A 25623-nucleotide genomic window follows, 5' to 3' on the forward strand; every position below is an offset into this window, starting at 1 on the left:
ACTGTCTGAACTCCATTTCCCGACGGCTGGAAAAGACCCTGCACCCGCAGCCCCCAGCACCTAAAGGAACGGAACTTCGGTGCAGGAGTGACCCCCGGGAAGCCCTCTCCCTTGCCCAGGTGGTGGCTACCCCGAGGAGCCCCCCCTTGCCTGCCTGCGACGCTGAAGAGATCCCTTGATCTCTCATTGAAAACAATTGTGAACCAGACGCATGTTTGCACACTGCACCCGGCCGCCCCCGCGCTGCTGAGGGTATACTTTCTGTGCTGACTCGTGTCCCCACCGGTGCCCTACAAAACCCCCCTGGTCTGCCCTCCGAAGACGCAGGTACTTACCTGCTGGCAGACTGGAACCGGGGCACCCCCTTCTCTCCATTGAAGCCTATGTGTTTTAGGCACCTCTTTGACCTTTGCACCTGACCGGCCCTGAGCTGCTGGTGTGATAACTTTGGGGTTGCTCTGAACCCCCAACGGTGGGCTACCTTGGACCCAAACCTGAGACTTGTAAGTGATTTATTTACCTGACAAAACTAACAAAAACTTACCTCCCCCAGGAACTGTGAAAATTGCACTAAGTGTCCACTTTTAAAACAGCTTATTGTGTTTTATGTAAAAACTATACATGCTAAAGTAATGATTCAAAGTTCCTAGAGTACTTACCTGCAATACCTTTCAAATGAGATATTACATGTAAAATTTGAACCTGTGGTTCTTAAAATAAACTAAGAAAATATATTTTTCTATAACAAAACCTATTGGCTGGATTTGTCTCTGAGTGTGTGTTCCTCATTTATTGCCTGTGTGTATGTACAACAAATGCTTAACACTACTCCTTTGATAAGCCTACTGCTCGACCACACTACCACAAAATGGAGCATTAGTATTCTCTCTTTTTACCACTATTTTACCTGTAAGGGGAACCCTTGGACTCTGTGCATGCTATTCCTTACTTTGAAATAGCACATACAGAGCCAACTTCCTACAGTACCCAAACAATTATCTCTCGGATCTACTGGTCAAAGAAAAACTCCATTCACCTCGTGAGAAAAACAGACTTCAAGAAAAAGTCATTAAAATAGTGTTGGACTGAAAAGGGCCGATGAAGATTGTGGTTGTCTACTCTTACCAGTTGTTTTTCCTCAAGTAGGGGGACAAATGGGTGATTGTTGTACCCAATTTGGTCTTCATGTCTATATGTCCTAATCACTCATGACTTCTGGTTAAAAAAAAAAAAATGGATATCCAGGGGAGGTTACTCACACAGGGCTGGCTGACTGATCTGGTTAAGCCTTTAGACAAATAAATGCTGACCAGAAAAGAGGGCACAGCAGGCTACAATTTTAATTAAAAACAATGTGCGGCGGTCAAGCTTTCAATTTATTTTCTTCGGCTACACAAGTCTTTATACAATGCACAACCAGGTTTTCTTGCACATCTTAACCAGACTCGATGACTAAAACTTAGCCACAACATGCACTGCATTTAAGGCAGTGTGTAAAATGTGCTTGGATGAATCCATCCCATCTCATCCCACCTAGGACATGACTACTGAAACAGGCTGCTAGTTGTAGGAGGCTGGCCCAGTTTATGGTGTACACCTATTGTGTGGCACCCTATACTGAGTCCAGGCAAACTGTGAATAGGTGTCCAGATGGCAGAAGCTCTCTAGGGGTAGCTGAGGCGAGCAGCTAAAGCGTATCTAGGAGGAATGTAAACCACATGCAATACCATAGCAGTCAGACAGTAACTTAGTCACAAGAAAGAACCACACCAGTGGTGCAAAAATAAAGGATACTTTCTTACAGCACTATTACTAAACTGAAATTGGTTTATCTCCCTATGGAGATATTACATACAATTATACACATGAAATAACCAGCAAACATAGCACAGAAATATACAAGGCCCTAAGGGAGGTCCATGTCATATACTAAAAAAGTGGAATGTGGAAGTGGAACTCCAACCAAGGTAAGTGGGTTTGTTAGCTAGGGGCTGTGGCCAGTTAGAAACACCAGCGGTAAGTACAGTAGGTAACCCCAGCAACCAGAGGTAAGTCAGTTACCCACCCAGTTGTCCCACAGGCTAACACAGAAAGCAGTGGCTGTAGAATTCGGGACCCTTCCCAGCAGACCCAGGGGAACCCAGCAGGCAAGAGGGTGGATGGAGCGTGCCCCTAACCCAGGATACCCAGATGACAGAAGCACCTACACCAGGGACCCAGATGCAGAGGGGAGAATGGTCTCTCAGAAGACTGTGGATGGCTTGGATTGTCCAGCTGCTGTCACGACCCAGGGACAGATTCCCGACGTGGAGGCCCTGCAAAGGAAGGGGACAGAGTCCAGCACCCAAGGAGGCGCCTAGGGGGTGCAGGTGGCAATGCCCTCCTACTGAAGATGACGTTCCTGCAAGTCAGTGGAAAAAGAGGTACAGCTGCGGGTCCAGGTGTCGCTGGAGATCCCAGCAGTTGCCCTATGAGCTGTCCCTGGACAATCGTCCAATTGCAGGAGGATCAGTGACCAGCCAGGTCTCCAGCAAGCACTGGTAAGTGCAAATATAGAAGAAAAGTTTGCAAAGTTGTGGGGACCAGCAAGGTCGAGGAGACTATACACAGGGGGCAGTCAGCACCCAGGAAAGCCAACAGAAGTTGATGGAGCCCCCATGAGTGACCTACAGGTGCCAGACACAGGGAGTCATAAGGAGGCCTTACCCTCCCAGCAAAACGGAAGTCCCACATCACAGGAATTGCACAACAGGAGCTGATCTTCGGTTAGCAGAGTGCTGGGGCTATTTGGAGGCTGAAGATCTCCCGGAGGAAGAGTCACAAAGCCTTGGCAAAAGCAACAGTTGTGGTGCACTGAGGAGCCAGTCTAGTGGCAGACAAGGTCATACAGTCTCCCAACTTGGCTAGAAGACAAGTAGAAACCAGAGGCAGCCACAGACTCATTACCTGTGCTGCAGGATCTTCGGATGTCCAGAGACAGCAGACCGACCCACCCACCCCCCTGCACCAACTGGTCAACGATGCCTTGAGGTGCCTGCGGTTGCAGGGGATTGACTCCTTCACTCTAAGGAAGATTCTTTCTTGCTTCCTGGTGCAAACAGAGTCCTTGTGACCGTGGAAGATGCACAGCCTTGGATGCGGCAGAATTCTTGCAGGATGCAGAGAAACAATGTTGCAGTAGGAGCCATCCCACCAGGAGCAGACTTGTTTGGTTCCAGGTAAAGAACATCGGCAATTCCAGGGGCCAAGGGCAGAAGATGTCTTGCAGAGAGTTCCTTGTAGAGTCTTGCTTGTCGAATCAGAGGACCCCACCCATGAGGGAACCCTTTAACTCTAAAAAGGGGTTGGTCACTCTCTGCAGTGACCTACCTATCAGAGGGCGCCTGGGAAATTGCCTGTCTGGCCTAACCAAAAAGATGCACCCAGGGGCCTCTGCCCATCTTATTTTTAAAATGGCAGAATCAAGTGGCCACCTTGCAGGGCTCTGGGCACCTTCCAAGGGGAGAAGCTGGACAAGGGGGCAGTCACTCCCCTGTCCTTTGTGTAGTTTCATGCAGAGCGGGAATCGGGGGTTCCTGAACTGGTGCAAACCGGATTATGCAAAGAGGGCACCAAATGTGCCCTTCAAAGCAGTCTGGTGGCATTCAGAGGCCACCCCACCCCAACCCTTAAACACCTAATACACAGGGAGAGGTGGTCACACCGCTCCCTTGCATGATATCCTGTTCTGCTCCTCCGGCCTGAGTCTGGCTCATCAGCAGGAAGGCAGAACAGTGTCTGGGGTCAAAAGCAGCATGGGCTGGTAGCTGGACACCCGTAAGGCTGCACAGGCAGAACTGGGAGTTTGTCATTACAAAATCCACAGTTACATAATGGCTTCACTGAATACTGGGAAGTTTGTTATCGAACTTCTCAGAATAATAAACCCACACTGATGCCAGTGTTGGGTTTATTCTAAAAAGCACAGAGGGAGTCTAAAAGGTGCCCCTTGTATTTTACCCAATCCTCTAATGTAGGACTGACTGGCCTGTGCCAGCCTGCTACTAGCAGACAAGTTTGTGAGCCCATGGGGTGAAGGCCTTTGTGCTCTATATAGCCAGAAATAAAGCCTGCTCTGGGTGGAGGTGCTCCACATCCCTCCACCCCCTGCAGGAACTGTAACACCTGGCGGTGAGCCTCAAAGGCTCAGGCCTCGTGTTACAGTGCCCCAGGGCACTCCAGGTAGTGGAGATGACCATCCCCCAGACAAAGCCCTACTTTTGGCAGCAAGTTTGGTGGGAAACTTACAAAAAACAAGGAGGAGTTACCACTTCAGTTGGGACCACCCCTAAGGTGTCAAGAGCTGAAGTGACCCCCTTCCTGCAGAATCCTCCATCTTGGTTTGGAAGATCGGGACCAATAGGGAAAGGAATGTGCCCCCATCCCCAAAGGGAATAGACACAAGGAGGGTGTAGCCACCCTCAGGGACAGTAGCCACTGGCTACTGCCCTCTGACCCCTGTAACGCCCCTAAATCTTGTATTTAAGGGCTTCCCTGAACCCAACTCACCATATTCCTGGTGACCTAACAAGAAAAAGAAGGACTACTAAGCTGAAACCCCCAGTATAGAAGAAGGAAGATGACAACTGATTTGGCCCCAGCCCAACCGGCCTGTCTCCTGCTTCAAAGAACCTGCAAAAGAACAACGACGCATCCAGCTGGGCTAGCGACCTCTGTAAAGCTCCAGACCACTGCCCTGCACCCAAAAGGGCCAAGAACTCCCGTGGACAGCGGCCCTGTCCAAAAAGAAACCAACGACTCCCACCTCACTCCGAATGTGTGAGTCCTAACCACTCTGCACCAGACGCCCACAGCCCGTGTCCAGGTGGTTCAAAGAGCTAGAGGAGATCCCCAAGCAATTCTGAGCAAGTGCCCACCGTGGGTTGACCTCTCCATGACAACACTTGCAGAGGGAATCCCGAGGACCCCCTGAGCCCGAAAGCTCCGGAAGAAAATATCGGATGCCAAAGGACCCACTGCACCCGCAGGCCCCCAAGCCTGGGAGAAACCGACACCCGGTGCAGGCACGTTCAGCAAGCGGCCCTCCTCCCTGTCCAACTGGTGGTGTGGCCGAGACCTCGCCTGAAGCCTCTGAGGGACTCCCCTCACCCCCTTTTCGGGGTTCCTTCATGGATCAGCACTGGAAACCCGACGTCCTGTTTGCACTCTGCACCCAGCCGCCCCTGTGCCGCTGAGGGTGTGTGTTTGGTGCCGACTTGTGGCCCCTCCAATCCCCCCGTCTGCCCTCCGAGTCACGGGTATTTACATGCAGGCAGACCTGATTCCGAGTACCCAGTCTCCACAGGAGCCCACGGTAAATTTGCTCATCTTTGGCCTCTGCACCCGGCTGGCCCTGTGCTGCTGGGGGTGGGTGTATGGGGTTGACCTGAAGCCCAACCGGTGGACTTCCTAAAACCCGGAGACTGAAACTAAGTGTTGTACTTACCTGCAAAACAATCTAACACTTCTTCCCCCCAGGAACTGTTTCTGAAAATTGCACTGTGACCATTTTTAAAACAGATGATTGCCAATAATCCAAAAACTGTATAACTTGCCGACTTCGAACAAAGTACTGTTGATAACATGTGTGAAATTTGAATGTATTGCAGTACTTACCTGCAACTTGAATCTTGTCGTTATAAAAATAAATTAGGAAAATATATTTTTGCTATATAAAATCAGTTGGTCTGGAATTAAGTCATTGAGGGTGTGCTTCTTCTATTGTCTGTGTGTACACAACAAATGCTTCGCACTACCCTCTGGTAAGCCTAACTGCTTGACCAAACTACCACAAGACCGCATTAGTATTATCTACTTTAGCCTCTGGGGAACCCCTGGACTGTGCACACTAGATCTCATTTTTGATATAGTATATACAGAGACAGCTTCCTACACCCAGTCACCGCTAATCAGCTTGCTTTCCCTTGGTGTTACTTGCGTCTTCCGATCCCTCTCCCTTCCTCTGTTGAGCGGCCTCTGCTTCGCTCCATGTGTGGCCTTGTGTCCCCTTTCAATTTTTTTGTTTCCCTTTCCTATGTGCATGCACAGAATGACCTAGCGATGCCGGTGAGTCCTGTGTGCGATCGCAGACATCCTGAGCACAGCGTGGTGACCCACAAGCTTCCCTTAGCGTTTTTGTTCCCCCGACACCCTGTTTGCACACAGCATAGGGTTGTATCATATTTACGCAGGCTTGGTCTAGAGTCGTATTTTTGTGAAAAGGCAGCACCCTCCACACTTGAAATTCAGCAGTTCCATTCCTTAGCAGGGGTTTTTCCACACCCCCTATTCTCTCGAAGTACTTACTTTTCGCTCGGGTCAAGAGAATGGCTAATTTAGAGCCTTAGGATGCAGAAGAGAACTATTTGCTTAATGATGGTGGAAACCATTTGGAAATGGACCTAGTTGAGGCCTTACATTGTCGGGAACAATAATCTGTGAATGATGCCCTGGTCAGGGCCCTTTGCCCTTTTACTGGTCAGCTGCTGTATTGCGCCCGCCACCAGAACTGACTGCCGGGTCATCCTATCCCTGGTCAGGATCCTACTTCTGCTAACAAGGGTAATACCAGTGATAAGATGCAGTCAGATGCACGTACAGAAGCCTTTGTTAAACTTCTGCGCTAGAGGGGAGGTGATCAGGCCTATAGCGCACCTCACCAATCAGGGTCCCATGACACTTAATACTTCAACTTCTACTTCATAAGATCCTGATTCATCACAACTGATGACAGGGACGATTCGGATAAACCTTCCCACATTAAAAGCAGGTACCTCGTCCCAAACCACATCACTTTCTTACTTCTGAACCCACAGAAATCATGCACCCTAGAGCTAATTGGACTTCCTCCCCAGGTGTGGCAAAATATGTTCAAACACACCTTCGCCATGGTTTCGATACAGAGGCTCACGCTCATTTGCGCACAGAATGCCCTCAACCAGACTTAGAAGGCAACGTTTTGGATACTTCGGAGGTAGACCCAACTATGGTCATCTTCATGAAAAAAAAAAATGCAAAAGACTCAAAAAAAACGCCTAGATAGGGTGTGGCATAATTACCAGGATAAGCTTCTTGACATGGCCGGACCACTGACTAAAATCCTAGAGCTCGCTTACCACACCAAAGAATACCAATCACCTGTGGATCCCAATATCTTGATAGGCTGGGTGTGGAGTGCTATCTGTTAACTTGGGAACTCTAACTGCATCATATCTACAGAGCGGAGAAGATCTATTCTTATGCGAATCGATCCTACACTATTATTTAGAGGACCTTTTGTTAAGGAACTAGCTAAATTTTGTTCTACCTATTCCACAATAGTGAAAGCACAACTGTCTCTTAAAGTGTTCAAAAGAGGCCTGGCTATATGATGGGCAGGCGCCAGGCCGGGATTCCTTTCAAAGCTTTCAACAAAATCACTACCCTTGAGGTAGAGGTGGCTGGTATAGAGAGACATCCGACACCACCGTCTATATCACTTGCTCCAGAGGCAGTTGATCCTGTTTCAGAAAAAGCTCCCGCCGTGGACCGGAAGAAGCAACTCAAGAATCAGGATATACTGGTAAGAATAATTCAATTTTCAGAAGTTATTTTTGGTGGGGGGGGGAGAGGGTGGAGAGCAAGCCTGTTTTTAGACAACTGGAGACTTATTACTAACGATCCTTGGGTCTTAGAATTTGTTCACTTTTTCAGACTAGAGTTTTATGAGACTTCGATTCAGGTATTCCCTCCAAGACCAATGTATTTTTCCCCAAACAGAACAGATTTGGGGACTCGCACAGCTTCTTTCCAGGGCGGGAGCCCTTTAAACATTGTCGGAGGCAGCCTCAGCTGCTGATAGGGCGGGAAGCCCTTCTTAACTTCACAGCGCGCCCGGGACTCGCACAGCTTCTTTCCAGGGCGGGAGCCCTTTAAACATTGTCGGAGGCAGCCTCAGCTGCTGATAGGGCGGGAAGCCCTTCTTAACTTCACAGCGCGCCCGCAACCGCGGGACTCGCACAGCTTCTTTCCAGGGCGGGAGCCCTTTAAACATTGTCGGAGGCAGCCTCAGCTGCTGATAGGGCGGGAAGCCCTTCTTAACTTCACAGCGCGCCCGCAACCGCGGGACGCGTGCGGGCGGCGCCCGGGCGAAGCCCGGGCCAAGGGCGGGCCCGTCCTTCGCCCGTCATCGACAGGAAGAGGCTGGGCTGGGCCACCCCTCTTTATCTGGTCACAGACATATTAATGCTGTAATTTAATTACACCTGTATCGTGCAGCATACCTGTGTGCCCTTGTGGTCCTCGGGGGGTGCTGTCCCTTTTGTTCCCTCTGCTGACCTCCACGTCTCCCCCCCGCCGTCGCCCGACATTGCGACCGCTGTGTGGGAGGAGCGTTGACGGACCAGGACGGGACTACTTTAGCCAGGTCCCCTAGCACCACGGAAGCAGAACAAACGGATCTCATACGCCCGAAGGTGATATCAAACTGATCCTGCCCCTGGCTGAGCGGGGTCGGGCAAAGGACAGGCCATTGTGAGTCCGTTAGGGAGCCATTAGGGGGCCAGAAGGGGTCGGGTTGAGCAAGTTCACTAAGCAGTTAATTGTAATTGTTTTTATTGAATCTGATAACGTTTTAGTAAGCTGTATACCTGGGCTCCATTTAAATTGATTCATTGTGTCTTCTGGGTGTTATACACTTGCTGTTCTGTGTTATTGCTGATATATGTAGAGGCCCTATACTTTGTAAACGATATAAAAGTTCTGTATAGTGCAGGGCCATAAAACTAGACAGTCTAGTATTTATCAAAAACTAGTAGTGGTCGTCATATTCGTGAAGGCGGTGTAGAATGGCTAAGAATATTTCCACCCTGGATAATTACCTGGTTAAAATGGTGAGCAAGATAAACACTGATAGAAGGAAGTCCTTAGGGAAGGAGTCCACCCCAGAAATGTTTTCTCCTGTAAACAATGGTAGCGGTTCTGTTATGATGGACCCCCTTAATATTGAAGCTTTCCCTTTGGAAAACTCAGCCGCTTTACCCTTAGTTTTAGAGCCACCAAATCAAGTCCCATTGGAGCCCCCGAGTGAGCCTGCATCGTCTCACTCTCCCCCTAAGAGAGCTGTTAGAAAATGCAGAAAAATGCTATCCAAGCGGGGTAACACTCATTTCAAACCAACAATAGAACCAATGATAGAATATGGTCATAGAAGTAATGTAGCTGAAAATGGGATTACAATTAACAAGGACGATGTGAATGGTGTTCTCTTGGGCCACATCGCTAAGCTATTTGAGGAAAAACTAGTCCATATGACTAAACCTCTTATGGAAAAGATTGAATTACTATCTACGGAGGTATCTAGGTTGGGTGGTCTTTTAGACAAAATGTATATGGAACAGACTATGAAACAGTGAGCTATCCGTCCAATCCGGCAACCCTGAACAATTGGTTGAAGCACAGAGGCCACGTTTACCTGAATATAGGGAGCCACCAAGTATGGTGGATAGTACCCCTCATATGAAAGCAGCTGCATCTAATATTGTGAGGAACACTACTCCTGTGAACAGACCAAATTTTATTAACCTTCCACCTGATTGTGAACCCTATGTCATAGTCCTTTCGAACATTCCTCCCTTAGACCCAACAGCAGTGAACTTCCGTGAGGAATCACATGATTCTCTCAAACGGAAATCAGTTGCCTGGTTAAACAAAAATTGTGGTTTCCCCCCACACCTATCCGATCAAATACTGTCTACTAGACGGATACCATGGATCGGAAACGGAAGGAAAAAATGTAAGGGAGACTGTGTAATTGTCAATTTTAGGCACCCTCAACATGTTGCGACTGTCCTTCTTAGAGCAGCCTCCTTGGATATAAAGGAATCTGACGTGGGTGTGCATCCTCTGGGTTATTTTTATCGACACTTAGCCAGTACATCAGAACCTTCTAAAAAACACAGACCCTTGACTATTAGAAGAAACACTAGCTCTTATACCCCAACTGGAAATACCTTTTCGGTACTGAGCACTTTGGACGAAAACGATTGACTCCCACGAGCAGGGGATCCCATCACAGAAACGTTAGTATATACCCAGACGTGGGAACAAAAACAGAGTATAGAAGATCTTGAACCGGAACTTATAGTACCCTCGAGTCCCAGAAATACAAGGACAGTTAAATTGGTAGACAACGTTAAATCCCCTTATTCTATTTTAAGTAAGACAACTAGTTCGGGTGTACCGGATAAGTGCCTCTCAGTGACCATGGAGGGTAAAGACACTAGTAAAGACACTAGTAAAAACTACAACTAAGATAAAGAGCCAAACCCCTTAGTTGAGCTGGAGGACGTTACAGAAAAAGACAACCTACTTACAGTATTAGATCCTCCCTGTGTAAAAGGAAAATCAAGTATTAGATTGATATCATGGAACATAGCTGGCTTAGCAAGGAACCTTGAGGATGTGGTATGGTGCTCCTATATTGAGAACTACGACATCATACTCCTACAAGAAACTTGGATGGTAGAAACCCCCCATAGGCTGGGGTATAAAACCTATTGTTCCCATGCTATTCCATCAACTAGAGGGAGAGCCTCAGGAGGACTGGTCATCTGGGTTAAAGTGACCCTAGAAATAGATGTCACCCCGCTACCCATCCCCTCCCCGGACCTACTAGGCCTTAAAATCAAAACAAGAGGGAAAGAAACTATACATCTAATAAATATATATAACAGACCGTTCCCTTCTAACAAGGAATCAGAGGTAGTAGAACTCTTGGACTCCGTTCTAGACTCATTAGGAGATAATGCAAAGGTGTTAGTTGGTGGAGATTTTAACTGTAAATATGAGCCTATCCCGGGGTTGGAAAAATTATTTGACGATCAAGATGCTGCTAATGACATCCTGCCCTTAAAATCTGTAAGTGCAGCTAAAGGCACAAAAGCCGCCTTACAGATTTTACAGTTGACTGTGGCGCATGACCTAAGGGCCTGTAATGGTCGATTTCGCTCAGACAGACCAGCAGCCCCAACCTATTTTAAGAGAAATTCCAGATCCCATATAGATTTTGTAATGGCTACCCGGAATATATGGGACCAAATAACCGACTTCAAGATAGACCTTAGGACGGAGAGTGATCATTTTCCCCTCCTACTATGGCTGGATTCTCAATCATTCATTTTTAAATCCAAAAAAGAGACCCTATTAAATACCACGGTCGCGGAACTAGAGGTAACTAATAACAGGCGTGCCCTAAGATGGCCCTATATCTTGGGAACTGAAATAACGCTGATAAATATATACAATGTATTTACTGACACGGTAGGAGGCCTTCAGACAGCATTAGTGGGAACACAAGGTGTGCTTGACATACATCTTAAGCTGGTAGACGCATTAACCCCACTATTGAGCAAAATCTATAAAAAAGATGGTAATAGGAAACGGAATGATCTTGAGGCAGCGAACCCATGGTATAATAAAGACTGTCGTATAGCAAAATCAAGACTAATCCAAGCAGTAAAATCCGGGAACAGCTTGGATATAAAAAACAATAGACTAGCCCACAAAAAAATGTTGGCCCAAGCTAAAAAAACATGGGATGAAAATTTCTGGGAGGATCTCTTGAATGCAGCTAAGCTACGGGATCAGAGTATGTTCTGGAATTTAATCGCTAATGGAAATAAGCAGGGCAGCTCAACAAAGGATATTTTCCTAGATGAAAATACTTGGTGCGACCACTTCACTAAGCTCTATGCTAACAAACAGGAGAATTTGCCCTTCGAGGACCATGAGACAAATTCAGAGATAAGTGTTGCTCCATTAACCTTTAGTTTAGAAGAAACTAATAAGGTTTTATTAGCTGTGAAATTGGGCAAAGCCCCAGGCCCTGATAAAATCCCCGGAGATCTTCTAAAATATGATGTGGATGTGTGGGGGCCTTACATAAATTACTTGAGTAATTCCATTGTGGCAGGCACACCAATCCCCGATTCCTGGAAAGGGGCAGAAATTATGACAATTTTTAAAAAAGGTGATCGCTACGATCCAAGTAATTACCGCCCAATAAGTTTGATAGACTCATTTCAAAAGATATATGCCAGACATATTTTAAACAGGCTTTTAGATTGGATTGAAGAGACTAAAATATTAACCAAATATCAGGCTGGCTTTAGAATAAAAGTAAGTACGGTTGACCAGGTGTTTAGGTTCATGTGCATCTGTTGGAAGTATATAAACATAAGGAAGGGTAGCCTCTATGTGGCATTCATGGATCTAAGGGCCGCCTTTGACCTTGTTCCTCGCAATTTGTTGTGGTCTACATTAAGAAACATGGCGGTCCCTGGGGAACTACTTAAAGAACTTATCAAGCTTCACACAGGGAACTATGCAAAAATTAGGTGGGGTAAAGAAGGTGAGACCTCAAGGGCCATACCTGTAGACCGTGGTGTGCGCCAAGGCTGCGTGTTAGCTCCTACACTCTTCTCACTATATGTTAATGATATTCCAATCTATTTAAGGGATTGTGTACATGACTCACCGAAGCTAGGTGGCGAGCCGGTTACGGCATTACTATTTGCCGATGACACCATCCTCATTTCTCAAACTCCGAGAGGTTTACAGAATTTGGTGGATTCTTTCCAGAAGTATTGCGTGGGGAAGGGGCTAGAAATAAATCCTACCAAAACAAAGTATATGTCAATAAACTCCAAGAAATCCCTCAGGAATAATCTGTCCTTGGATAACCAAAAACTGGAACAGGTAGGGAGTTTCAATTATCTGGGGATGATGCTGGATAGTAACCTGTCCTGGAAAGGGCAGATGGATAAAAGCATCCTAGCCCTTAAACAAAACTCAATGCCTATTTTAAAAATACACAGAGCCAGTTACTCTAAAGCAATCTCACCAGCACTGGAAGTATATAAAGCAAAGGCCCAATCGACCGCCCTTTATGGTGCTGAACTCTGGGGCTTCCATTGCAATAACAACTTTGGAAAAACGGAAAACCATTTTGTACGAAGGCTACTTAAAATACCGACAAGAACCCCCCTAGTCCCTGTTTTCCTTGATATTAATCTTAAAAGAGCAGACTATCAAGCATTATTAAGACCATTGCTGTATTGGGTCAGGCTATGGGTAACCCCGGAGTTGAGTGATTACAAGAACGGACTGACTGAACTAACTCAGATAGATGGACATATGAATACCCCTTGGTTAAAATATGTATCTAAGTGGTACGAGAGATTAGGTTTATCACACCTATGGGAAGCTCCACAGAATATGACAACATGTACCAGGAAAAATGTAAAGGACACTTTTTGGTCTTATGTCAACAGAGAGCTATTGCATAGTTCATCGATTGGTACTCTGACTTTGAATTTTTTAAACATAAAAGATACACCTAAATTCGAACAATTTTTGGATGAGGTCGGCCCTCCTCTGGCAAAAACACTTTATTTACAGTTTAGGTACGGGGTCTTACAGATCAATGCTTACACATGCAATTGGGGAGGGGTAAAAGGTTGTGAACTCTGCACTCTCTGTACCTTAGGGGCTAAAGAAGACGTTGTTCATTTACTCTTCTTTTGCCCAGTATACAAGAAACCAAGGGATCGGTGGATCAAACCCGTTTGTAAATATGTGGGGGTCAGATCCTATAAAGAAGCAGTGCGCATATTTCAGTCCAATACTTCACAACTAGTGGTGTTTGGCACAAGCAGATTCCTATATAATGTGTACCTTATCAGGAATCGACTTGGTCACAAATTGTAACGCTTTGTCAGGTGGCCCGCTCATCCCCCTCCTTGCAAAGGTATATGATGCACTGTTTTATCGACAAGTTAATTAATTTTTTTTTTTTTTTTTCCTTTCCTCTTAGTTCTGGCTTTTAATTATTTTATAAATTGTTACTTATATTTTTATACACTTAATGATACTGCTTAATCATGGGGACATCCATATACTTCTTGCCAACTGTATGCATTGTATCTTATATTTTATTGTATAATGTATTTATGTATGTCGTATTTATTTCCTGTCCTGACTTTTATGGCAATATTTGCCGAAATAAAGTAACGAACGAACGAACGAACAGATTTTTATACACTCAGAAACTGAATCTGCTTATAATTATTTATTTTTTTTAAACACGCAATATCTTTTTGTACTCCCCACACACTAAGGGTTCATCAGTCCCATTTTTCTTGTGGAAAAGAAGGGGGGGGTTATCGCCCTGTATTAAATCTCAAGCATTTCTGTGTCTGGATTCTATACAGACTTCAAAATGGTGGGCTTTCATATGCTAGGGAATATCCTTCGGGAGGGCGACTGGATGGTACGCTTAGACTTGAAAGATTCTTACCTTTCCATCACCATTCTTCCTCCTCACTGAAGATTTCTTCAATTCCAATGACAAGTTCACTGTATGGAATTCGAATCTCACCCCCATCAGACTGTCCTCAGCCATGTGGTGTTTCACCAAATTGATTAAACAGAGGTGGAATCCCTCAGAGCAAGAGGAGTCCACCTGATGGTATATCTAAACAAACTTCTCCTAATGGCACACAATCCTCAGACTCTTCTTGCTCATCTTTCTTGGACCATCCAATTCCTTTAGTTTGGGCTTCATAATCAACTCCCAGAAATCCCTCCTGACTCAGGCTCAAAAAAAAACAACCAAAAAAAAAAACTCCAGGGTTTCCAGATAAATTCAGTCTTCAGTAAATTGATTCTTAAACCTCAGAAAATACGCAGCATCAAGAGGGAATGGAGGTCTGCGTTAGACAAAGAGACTGTATCATTGACAGCGACGGCCAAGAGAGTAGGGCTTTTAGCATCCTCAATTCATGCTATTTTTCCAGGTCCCCTCCAATATAGGGCTCTTCAGAGGCTAAAAATCCAACATCCCTGTAAGGGCTCTTATTTCTCAAAACAGGTGCATCCATCAGTAGAAGGTATAACGGAAATTCAGTGGAAGTTGATTCACATCAAAGCTTGGAATGGCAAGGCCATTTTCAGCACATCTCCGGAAATAGTGATGAGTCCGATGACAGATGGTGGGCCTGGGGGAAGAGATGTGATCTCTCTCACTTTTTTTTGTGGGGAAGGGACGGGGGGGCAAACTTTGGTCAGAAGCAGAGCTAGGTCTCCATATCAATTTCTTGGAACTCCTGGTGGGCTCTTTTGCCATCAGGAGTCTCTCCTTCCAGAAGAATTAGGAGGGACAAAGTATTGTCTTCTAGCGGAAATTGTTAAGGACTTTTGCCACTTTTTACATCAGTCATCACATTTCCATTTCAAGTGGAATGTCTCCCAGGCAAGAAGAACCAAGTGGCCGACCGGAACTTCCGACATCCCCGGGACTCCAGCGACAGGAAGCTGAATCATGCTTTATTTCTACATCTTTTCAGATTTTGTGGCCCATGCAAAGTGGACCCATTTGCTTCACTGCTCAATCGACAAATGACCACGTTTTTCAGTTGGTGTCCAGACACGGAAGCCCAGGCGTCAAATGCTTTCCGTCAGGACTGGTCTCGGTTCTGAGGTTTTGCTTTTCCCCTGTTCCTAATGAACCCCAGAGTCCTATTAGAACTCAGATTCAGAAGTCAGAGATCATTCTTAGAACGCCCTGCGGGAAAGCTCAACCATGGTTCCCAGTAGCCATATCTCTGACCTGTGCTTCTCCGATTCTTCTTCTTCCTATCCGTCAAATTCTCCTCTGGAATTCGGATGGCCTTCCCCATCCCTTAATCCTCTCAGGACAGCTTTGGTTGATGGCTTGGATGGTTTCAGGGACAGGTGGCATTCCCTGGCCATTTCACAACAGGCTGCAAATTTCATCAGGCAAGCATGGGCAAGAGATACCCACAAACGTTATTCCTCTACTTGGAAGAGATGCAGTAGTTGGTGAGCTTGTCCCTACAGGTTTAGCACGTAGGACAGTGAATAATTTCAGATTTGCAATTTTGTCTTGACACCTCCCTATAGATGGCAAACCGATGGGTGAACATCCAATGGTTTCCAAATTGAGGAGTGGCACTCGTATGGCCAGCCCTCCGAGACCAAAGTACTCTTCTCTTTAGGATGTTGATATTGTACTTACATTCTTGGAACAAAAGCAGCAAATATTGGTCCCGCAAACAGATCTCTACCAAAATGGCAATGTTATTATGCCTAATCTCATGTAAGAGGGTGCCAGATGTTCATACTCTAGATCTGGCAAGTAGAGATTTTTTTTTGCCCACCAGAAGGTATGACGTTCAATATTACTAGGTGTACCAAAACCCATTCCATGTCAGTACCTTATCCAAATCTTCCAGACAATCCTTAATTGTGTGTAGTTCATGGTTAAAAGGATGGTAAGGCAATGACATGCCAACTGAGACATGATTTAGGTAGCCAACAACTTAATGATTTATAAAATCCTTTTAGACCTGTAACTGTAGCTACCTTGGCCAGTGCGATTATATGGTTATTATACAAAGCTGGTATTGGTTCTTCAATTTTTGGAGCTCATTCCTCCAGAGGAGCAATGGTTTACAGTGTTTCTCTTTAGGCTCTTGTTTAGAAGACATTTTCAGAGCTGCAGATTGGTCTTCATAAACTAAATTTCATGGATTCTATTGTAAGCCTATTGTTGATGTGGCGTCTGTGGTGGTGAATCAGCTTTGAACAAGCATAACCGAGCCTCTGCTCCTGACATAGAATATAACATTTTCTATCTTACGTAACAAGAATTTTCAATTGTATTAAGGACACGGAGGCGAGGTTTATCCCACTCTGGGTAGTTATCATCATCATGTTTGTCAATAAATTATGATTATACAATTGTTTGATTATTTTCCCATCTGATTTGGGATGTATTACACAATTTGGTATCTGGGGCTATTTTATTCTATAGATTTTATTTTATGGTTAATTTTTCATTTCTGGTAATGACCAGCAAACTGGTTGAATATGGTGTTCCAGCTTAATCTGGAGTTACATGGGAATAGAGTCCGGTTGACTGATTCCTTCTAAGCCTCAGAGTTGGTGTCCTATGGCGATCTGTTGACCCCATTGGTCTTCTGTGGAGGCAGTGTTTCAAGGTTTTGGATCCATGTTGGGGTCCACTCGAACTGTTGGTGACTATATATTTTTCAGATTGGATTGTGCATCACTTATGAGACTTTATTTACAATGAAAGAGGACGCAATGTGGTTTGATACTCCTAGGGGTTACTCTCCTCTGAAAGGGGCATGTGATGTGTTTACAGTGACAGATGGGCAATGTAGTTTGATTTTACTTTAATGTGTTTAGTGCTGAAGTTACAAGTAAAAAAAAAAATGTTTAAAAAAAAAAAAAAAAGAGAAGCATAATCCTCATCTCTGCGTCCTTAATAGAATTGAAAATTCTTGTTGTGTATGCTAGATTTTTTTTTTTATTGCAGTCCAAACTGACTCCACTCTAGGAAAGGCCTCTCCTTGAACAAGTTGGCCCCAAGGTCCAGTTCTGAGGTAGCATCACCTGTCATCTGATTATCCTACTGGGGCGAGGACCAAAATGATTCAGAAAAGGATGCCATAGGACTCTAGGGCACGAGTCAGGTAACCTGTGGAGTCTCTTATGAATGTATTTTTCTGTCAAGTCTTTCTGTCTCACGGCCTCTCCATCATGGACGTTGTATTCTACACAGTGATGTATCAAGAGGGGTGTTTCCATAGTTGTTCAAACAAAACAACAGTACAGTGAAGAACACCTGTAACCTAATATCGGTTCTGCCAAATACAGAATGAAAGCTGCAGGAGCTTAGATAACCTCCAAGTATGAAAGCATAACTGCAGTACATTCTATCGAGGTTAATACTGCTCTGCGCTACCAAGACAAAATGAGTAACTTCATGGTAAGAAAGCCATACAACCAGGTTTCTGTCACCACACTAAAGATGCGTGAAAAGCCAAGAGGGTCCCACCTCTTAGAAATCAGTGTCATATCACCTCCACCCTGGATCACACAAAAAAATAAGGTAAGTGCTACTTCTCAGCCTCCCCAGTAAGCAGTCAACAGTAGGTGCAGCAGGAATGAAACACAAATCCAATGAAAGAGCCACTTGAATACCATAAGATTGGCAAAGTCGCTCCATATTTTTCACTAAGGCCTTATCATCAGGATGTTTAAAAGTCTTGTAGTCATCAACACCCGTAATGTGATTTAAATGTACAGAAATAAGCAGAAATAGCAATACTACTGCGAGATGAAAGCAAGGTTACAGGAAGTGAGAAAATGGATGTGGCTGAGTGTTTTATCATTGTGGGCCCCCGCATGTGGGAGACGACATGTGGGGGGGGTGTTCTGTCTGGGCCCATCCACCCCCTTAGCTCCCCCCCATTGCCCCGTCTGCAACCCTTTCATGTTCATTTCTCCCCAGCTTTCCCATTAAGAGGAAGTAGGGGAAAGGATTTCTGCCTCTCGTTAAGAGGAAGCGGGGGAGCGAATTTCTGTGCTGGTCGCTTGCTGGCGCTCTTCGCTTACATATAATTTTTGGCTTTTTTGTTGTGATACATTTCAATACCTGTGTTTATGTAGCTGGACAAACATTACTGATGTCACTATGCTGTGTAATTGAGACAGTTGTTTTTACCAACGTCACCTGTAACGTCTTATATGCCTCGATTTGGTGCCAATTGCAATAAAAACATGTTTAAAAAAAACAAAAACATTGTTACAGGAAGCAGACTAAAGACTGAAAGACAAAAAAGAGATCCATGCCGATCAAGCAACCCAGGTAAGGTGCTGAGTACAGATAGTGGTGGCAATCTAGGATGGGTAGCCCTTTACTGGATACCTTCCATTGTTATAAGGCAACACCATATCTGTTGGAAAGCAAACACACAGCAATATATACAATTAAGGGTTGCAATGATGAGTTAATAAAGTCAGCTCAAATATGGCCCAGCCCCCTTGGAAGTCTACAATTGTTATTAAACTCACAAACATCCACTTCAAACAAAAAGACAGAGCTTGGCAATCGGGCAGCTGATTCATAGAAAATGGCTGCGTGGAGGAAATAAAGCAAAAAAGGAGGGCAGGGCATAGCGGTAAAAATGTTGAAACGTGACCAAATTAAAAAAAATAAAAACATACTTCTTTCCAAACTCTTCGACAAATACAACAACAGGTCCATTTTCAGAGCTCACTTCTTGAATATGAGCATCATATAACTTCCCACCAGTTTCCAGTCGTACCTGCAAAACAGCAATGTGTAAGAAAAGACAAGTAGTGAAAATTACATTCAAACCCATCACTCGTGCCTCGTTCTGCTCCATCTCAATCAAATTAATGCAAACTGATCTTGATGAGTGATATATAAAAAGGTTACTATAGATAGGCCTGATTCTGCGTCAGTGGACACTGCAAAGGGACCATGGGTGGTGGTACCACCTGACGCACATTGAATGAGTAACAGTACTCACTTTACACTTGTCTCCGACTGAATACTGCATTCCAGCAGCAATGGAAAAATCGCGCCTCTGCTGCTCTGTAAATAGCAACGACATAACAGTAAATAAAGGATTAGACCGCCCTTAATGGTGTCTTTCTTTGGAACACCCATATCTGCGCTCACCAGCTCACAAATAAGAAAAAGGATTACTAACCTCGTTTCAATTTAAGCCAAACATCATATTCCAGGTTTCTGTAAAGTGCTGGGTTAAGAGATCGAAGAACTTTTCGAGGCAGGAAAAAATAGGTGGGACTTCCACTGCCGTGGATCTGTTGCAGTAAGGGAAGAAAAAAAAACATTCATACATTTAAAGTGCGTAACCCACGGCTCTCAAACTACCCCGTGTACGTTAGTTTCCCAATCCAGACAGCGTGACTGCATTCCGTTTGTAGAACAGTAAGGCCCAGAAATCAAAGAAAGGTAACAGTTTGGGGCCACGGGAAGCAGGCGATTCTGCGACAGCGGCGTCTCAGTATAACATATAGAATATTTAACACCAAAGAAAGAAAATAATGAACAACCGACATACATTTTCATGTGTACTTTTAACCGTGCACAAAGCAAATGAACAATGTACAGCGTTGCCAGACTGTAATACGTAACTAAGACAATATGTAAGCAAGGCAGCATGTTTCCGCACAGGTATTTATTTCCATTTGATGCCTTAGTGGTTTCTGGGAGCAGTAGTTTTGGTGCACTTCATCAAGCCCCATTCAACGAAAAAAAATAAGTTAAAGAAATGATCATGGTGCCCTGTCGATGAGAGCCGGCACGGTGGCCCTTCCTTTGCTGGGTAATTAAGGAAAACCGGAATAGAGTAACTCGTTTTATTCCGAACATTTGACAGAAATGAAATGTGAATACAAAAAACAGAGTATCGAATCACACGAGAACTGTCTTTACGAATGAGTATAATACAAACATAAAACATATAACTTTCAAATACCTTGTTTCCCGAGGGAGTCTTAAACCCATTCATGTTGCCCACAATAGCGTTTTTACTCCTGCGAAAGAATAAGAAACAAACTCTGCTTTACAACCCACATACGAAGAAAGGTTCAAGCAAAACAACACGGAGCACTGCGTCCTGCGCATCCCAATTATGCTAACACCTCATTCGAACAAGTTTTCATCGTGTTTCTTAAAAATAATAGTAAAAGTGATTGGCTGTAATAACTATGGACTCGTAACGCGTTTTTTAGAAAACTGCTGTTAACAGTTTTGCTATCATCCTGACAATTTTCAGAGCCCAAGCATAAGTAGTTTGCTTCCTGGGGATAAACAGCAATAAACTAGCCTGATCAGAGAAGAAAAGTCAAACTGGCCCATTCGATTCCAACACACCGTCCCTCCTCATCCAGTTTCATTAAGTCTCAATAACTTGCACCTGAGGCAAAAAGGCCACTTCCCATTCTCCATGGCAACCGGTCTTCCCCTTCCGAGTTTCAGGCAGAGAGTTGCCCGATCACAACCGGATAGGCGCAGTGAAGGGTTCATTCAAGATTTAAGGCCCGCCAGGTGTGAGTTTAGAAAACTACATGCCTTGTTATGAGATAAACCACCGTTCCGAGGCGTCAGACTCCAAGGTGGTAGGTGTCAGCACCAAGAGGGACAGGTGGCTGCATGACGTATCAGTACGCCTCCTTCAGCCAGTGCTGGTTTATTAATCTAATGCAGGTTGTATTTAGTGATTTACGCTTTCGGTTTGATCATTACCGAAAACGTCCCAGCACGCAAAGTGTTGTTGAGCAAAAAGCCAAGACTTTCAAAGGTGTTAGACACGACATGAGACTTTTCGATAGTTGTGAGACATATGGAGACAATCTGCCTGAAGGTCCTGCGCATCCCACTGGAGTGAAGAGATATGTAAATATCTTGCCGCCATAGTGCAAATAAGCCAAGACCTCTAGAGCTAATAATCTACCCGATAACGATTTTGACGGAGATCCTCCTTGAGATAAGAAAGTTTATTACAAAAATAAATACCTAACAAAAAGTATATGTAACCCATATTCTTCTGGACTATCAAGTTATCTCATTGCACCTTTCAGTAGGTCTCATACTGGCAATCTTTAATTTACCATAGGAACAAAATGAAAAAGTGGCTAGCTGAACTACTCTTAGGGGGCTACCTGAGATAGCCATAAAACAGTCAGTGGTGAAACGCAGACCCCTGTGGTGCAACGGGAGGGGAGGATGGGAGGGCGGGGGTTGGAGGTAAGGGGGATGGCGCAAACACTATAGGGGTCCCAATCCTTAAAGGGCCACCACTGATCCCACGACCAACAGATAGATATAGAAGATTTAGGGGACCCTCGTCACATTCTGGTCGGGCCCCATCATTTTGCTTTATGCCACTGATTATTTTTTTTAACGTATCGTAATTTATATGTTTAAATAAAGCTTTACCACCTCACAGAGTAAAAGAGAAACAAATACATAGTTTAATGAGAGAAGATGCAACAAAAAAAATATTAGAGACCACAGAAAATGTGAAAGGGCACGCAAAGGTATTTTCTTTTAAACCCCCTTTCCACACCGGGGCTCCGTGGGGGCCATTTTGACATTGCCAGTTCTTAAGTGATGCACATTTACAAAGCCATGGCATGTTGTGGATACAGACATGTCGTGGGTGAAGCGGCCAAAGTCATTTTCTGCTCCGGTATTAATTTTCTGCTAAATATCTCAATGGCAACCCTGTGTCTGCAATTTATATAAGTGGTAAGCCAGAATTGTTCGCACTGCCAGAGCCTGTTTTGCAAATGCTTTGTTTGGCCCAGCAAGGAGTACTTTGTTGCAATGTGTATGTGCCTGCTGCCACTTAAGATATATATGTGCATGTCAGAGTCCACAACAGCGAACTCTGAGAAACCCCTCAAATACAACTAACAGCAAGATCACAGCCAATGTATTCCATAGAGGCAGAAGACAGTTAGGGGATATAGTTCTAAATGATTCGTTCACAACCATCTGTTATTCAATGCCCCCACCATGCCTCTGGAACTCGGACCACAATTTTGGAATATGGTGGAGATTACATTAAACACTAATAAGGACCCAACTAATAATAACACCACAACAATGAAATGAAACACGACAACAGAATACAATTTAATAACATGACCCAATCAAAAATATAACACAGCAGACGACAAACTAATACGACAGTAAATACACAAGACAAAGCAATGCCACAATAACAAGAAACAACAACACATTACAACACACTCACCACACAATTATACAAAACTGCAATAGTACAACACGATCAGCACAGCAAAACAAAGCAACAAAAAAAAGAAAAAGATTACAGCCCGGAATGCAACTACTTCCACAACTTATTCGCTGAGCAGCAACTGCCATTGGCTTCCACAAGATGGTCGACTCACTTTAAGGTTCCCTGGCATCCTGCTGCTAATTCTTGTACTGCCGCAGCTATGCAATACCATGCCTTAGCCAATGTAACCCTGTGTGGCTGACATACCTGTGAAGCTGTAGGCCCCAAAATGATGACCACAATGGGCTGCTCTCTGGCTGTAATGGAAAGCTGTGTGACCAGCCTGCTAGCGCTTGGTGGTGGAGTTTAGAAGGGCTGGGGACGCTGCCATACAAAAAGAGACCAAGAGTTTGACTGTAGAGGCAGCCCTGACTCTAGGGCCCCGCAAAGCAGGGTGACGACGACTGCTTCGCCTGTCCCCCGACAGTGACAGAGTGAGGAGAAAGTGATGGGCCAAAGGAGTGAACCGTGGTACGGAAGTAGGCCGCTACCTCCTGCTGCCGCATGCACCCGACAGCTGTGGCAACACCCCTAAGGTATTAAACCCCCTTCCAAGGTCTTGTCAGCATTGGGGCCGTCCTGGTAACCTAGATAATGGAGATCCATCAAAACCTTGGAAATCAGGGCCACATTATACGTGTGTGGAAAATGGGGTGCATGGGGGACGAAGTCTGATGCCTTCAATTCGTGACATCTATTATTCATTACTTTAGTTTAAAGTTTCTTTCTGATAAGTGTACATTGCTGTCTTATCACTGTGTTGGGCAATAATTTCTTGTTAGAAATTGAGTCTCTAGTTGGCAGTCAGTTTACACCCTGTCCAAGCAGCACTCTAGTAAAGGTAAGGGAGTCACACACCCAAGATGTCCCCTGCTTACCCCCTTGGTAGCTTGGCGCAAACGGGCAGGGCTTATCTCACAGGCAATATGTAAAGTATTCGTACATACAAACACAGTAACAAAGTAACACAGTGAAAACAGCACAAAAGGACTCCACACCAGTTTAGAAAAATAGCCAATATTTATCTAAATCAAACAAAACCAAAACGGCAAAAATCCAACATACACAAGTGGAGATATCACTTTTTAAATATAAAGAAAGTATAAAAGAGTCTTAATCCTGAGAAATCAGTAGTTGTATCCTTACAACACACACAACCTTGGATGCGTCAAAAACAAAGATGATGTGGGCCGCAAGGAGGGTGATGCGTCAGAAAAGCAAGCAATGTGTTGATTATTTTCACGCAGGACAGACAATGCATGGATTCTTTTCCCGCCCAGCAGGTGATGCATCGATTCTTTTTCTGCCTAGCTAGCGGTGCGTAAATTCTTTTCCTGCCAGACTAGCGATGCGTCGAGTCCTGGTTGCAGAGTAACTTTGATGATGAAAAATGATACCCAGGAATGATGAATGAAAAAAATCCAGACGCACGGCAACGATGGATCTGCACTGAAGCAGGTGATGTGTTGATTTTGCAGCCACAAGACAGGCACTGTGTCAATTTTTCTGCCACAACAACTCCGGTGCAAGGAATTATTTTTTATAATGAATTTGTATAACCTGTTGTTCTTATACTTTTAAGGTTGATGCCAAATAAATAATTTATGATTGGATTGGGCAAGGATTATCACTCAGGTTACCAGCTTCTACTTCAAAAGGCCCAGGGACTGGATTTGGCACCACTTAGCAAGTCAGGACTCTCAGAGCCCAGGCACTGGCAGATGACGTCTTTGATGTCCCTGAAACTCCACAACAGGAAGCAGGCTCAGTTCAGGCCCTCAGAGAACCCTGGCAAGCAGGATGTAGAATGCAAAGTCAAGTCCTTTCCCTCCCAGGTCAGAAGCAGCAAGCAGCAGGCAGCCGGCAAGCACAGCAAACAGACAGAGTGACAGTTCCTCCTATGGCATCCAGCTCTTCTTCCTGGCAGAATGTCCTCAGTCCAGAAGTGGTCTAAAGTTGTGGGGTCAGCAGTCCAATACTTATACTAATTTCTGCCTTTGAAGTAGGCAAATTTCAAAGGAAAGCCTTTGTAGCGCACAAGACACGGCCTCTCCCTGTCCTGCACCAGTCACACTCTAAGGGGTTATGAGACTGTATTGTGTGAGGTCAGGCACAGCCCTTTTAAGAGCAGGTATCAGCTCCTCCCTCCCACTCTAGCCCAGGAAGACCCATCAGGATATGCAGGACACGCCTCAGCTCCCTTTGTGTTACTGATGAATAAGTTCACAAACAGCCCAACTGTCAGTATGACCCGGACGTGAATTCAGCGGCCAAGCTGAGGCACAGAATAGTTAAGCAAGAAAATGCCCACTTAAAGTGGCATTTTCTATTCTACACTCTAAAAACCAACTTAACATCAGACATATTTTTAAATTGTGTATTCAATGACCCCAGACTCCATATTTCTATCTTCTCCCAATGGGAAATTGCACTTAAAATATATTTCAACGCAATCCCCATAATACCCTATGGAAGAGATAGGCCTTGCAATAGTGAAAAACAAATGTAGCAGTATTTCACTATCAGGACATGTAAAACACACCAGTACCTGTCCTACCTTTTAAATACACTGCACCCTGCCCATGGGGCTGCCTTGGGCCTATCTTGGGGGTGGCGTAAATGTAGTAAAAGGGAAGGTTTGGGCCTGGCAAGTAGGTGCACTTGCCAGGTCGACATGGTAGTTTACATCTGCACACACAGACACTACAGTGGCAGGCCTGAGACATGTTTACAGGGCTACTTATGTAGGTGGCACAATCAGAGCTGCATGCCCACTAGTAGCATTTGATTTACAGGCCCGGAGTACCCCTGGTGCACTTTACTAGGGACTCACTAATAAATCAAATATGCCAAT

At 44.9% G+C, this 25623-nt stretch overlaps 1 protein-coding gene across 3 annotated transcripts in view; it reads right to left on the reverse strand.

Annotated features, from left to right (window-relative positions):
• The window catches only part of OTUD4 (OTU deubiquitinase 4), a 449310-nt gene that overhangs the window by 233269 nt on the left and 190418 nt on the right, over positions 1-25623 (reverse strand). For 2 of the 3 annotated variants that reach the window (XM_069242606.1, XM_069242605.1), the window contains exons 8-11: positions 20439-20496; positions 19647-19761; positions 19464-19528; positions 19135-19235 (exon numbers count right to left, since the gene is read on the reverse strand). In XM_069242606.1, the coding sequence (XP_069098707.1) occupies positions 19135-19235; positions 19464-19528; positions 19647-19761; positions 20439-20496 (339 nt within the window). Of the gene's footprint in view, positions 1-19134; positions 19236-19463; positions 19529-19646; positions 19762-20438; positions 20497-20789; positions 20840-25623 lie in introns of those variants that run through there. The other variant, XM_069242607.1, reaches the window with a different exon arrangement.

Source organism: Pleurodeles waltl, chromosome 1_2 (genome assembly GCF_031143425.1).
Source record: "Pleurodeles waltl isolate 20211129_DDA chromosome 1_2, aPleWal1.hap1.20221129, whole genome shotgun sequence".
Taxonomy (NCBI): Eukaryota; Metazoa; Chordata; class Amphibia; order Caudata; family Salamandridae; genus Pleurodeles; species Pleurodeles waltl.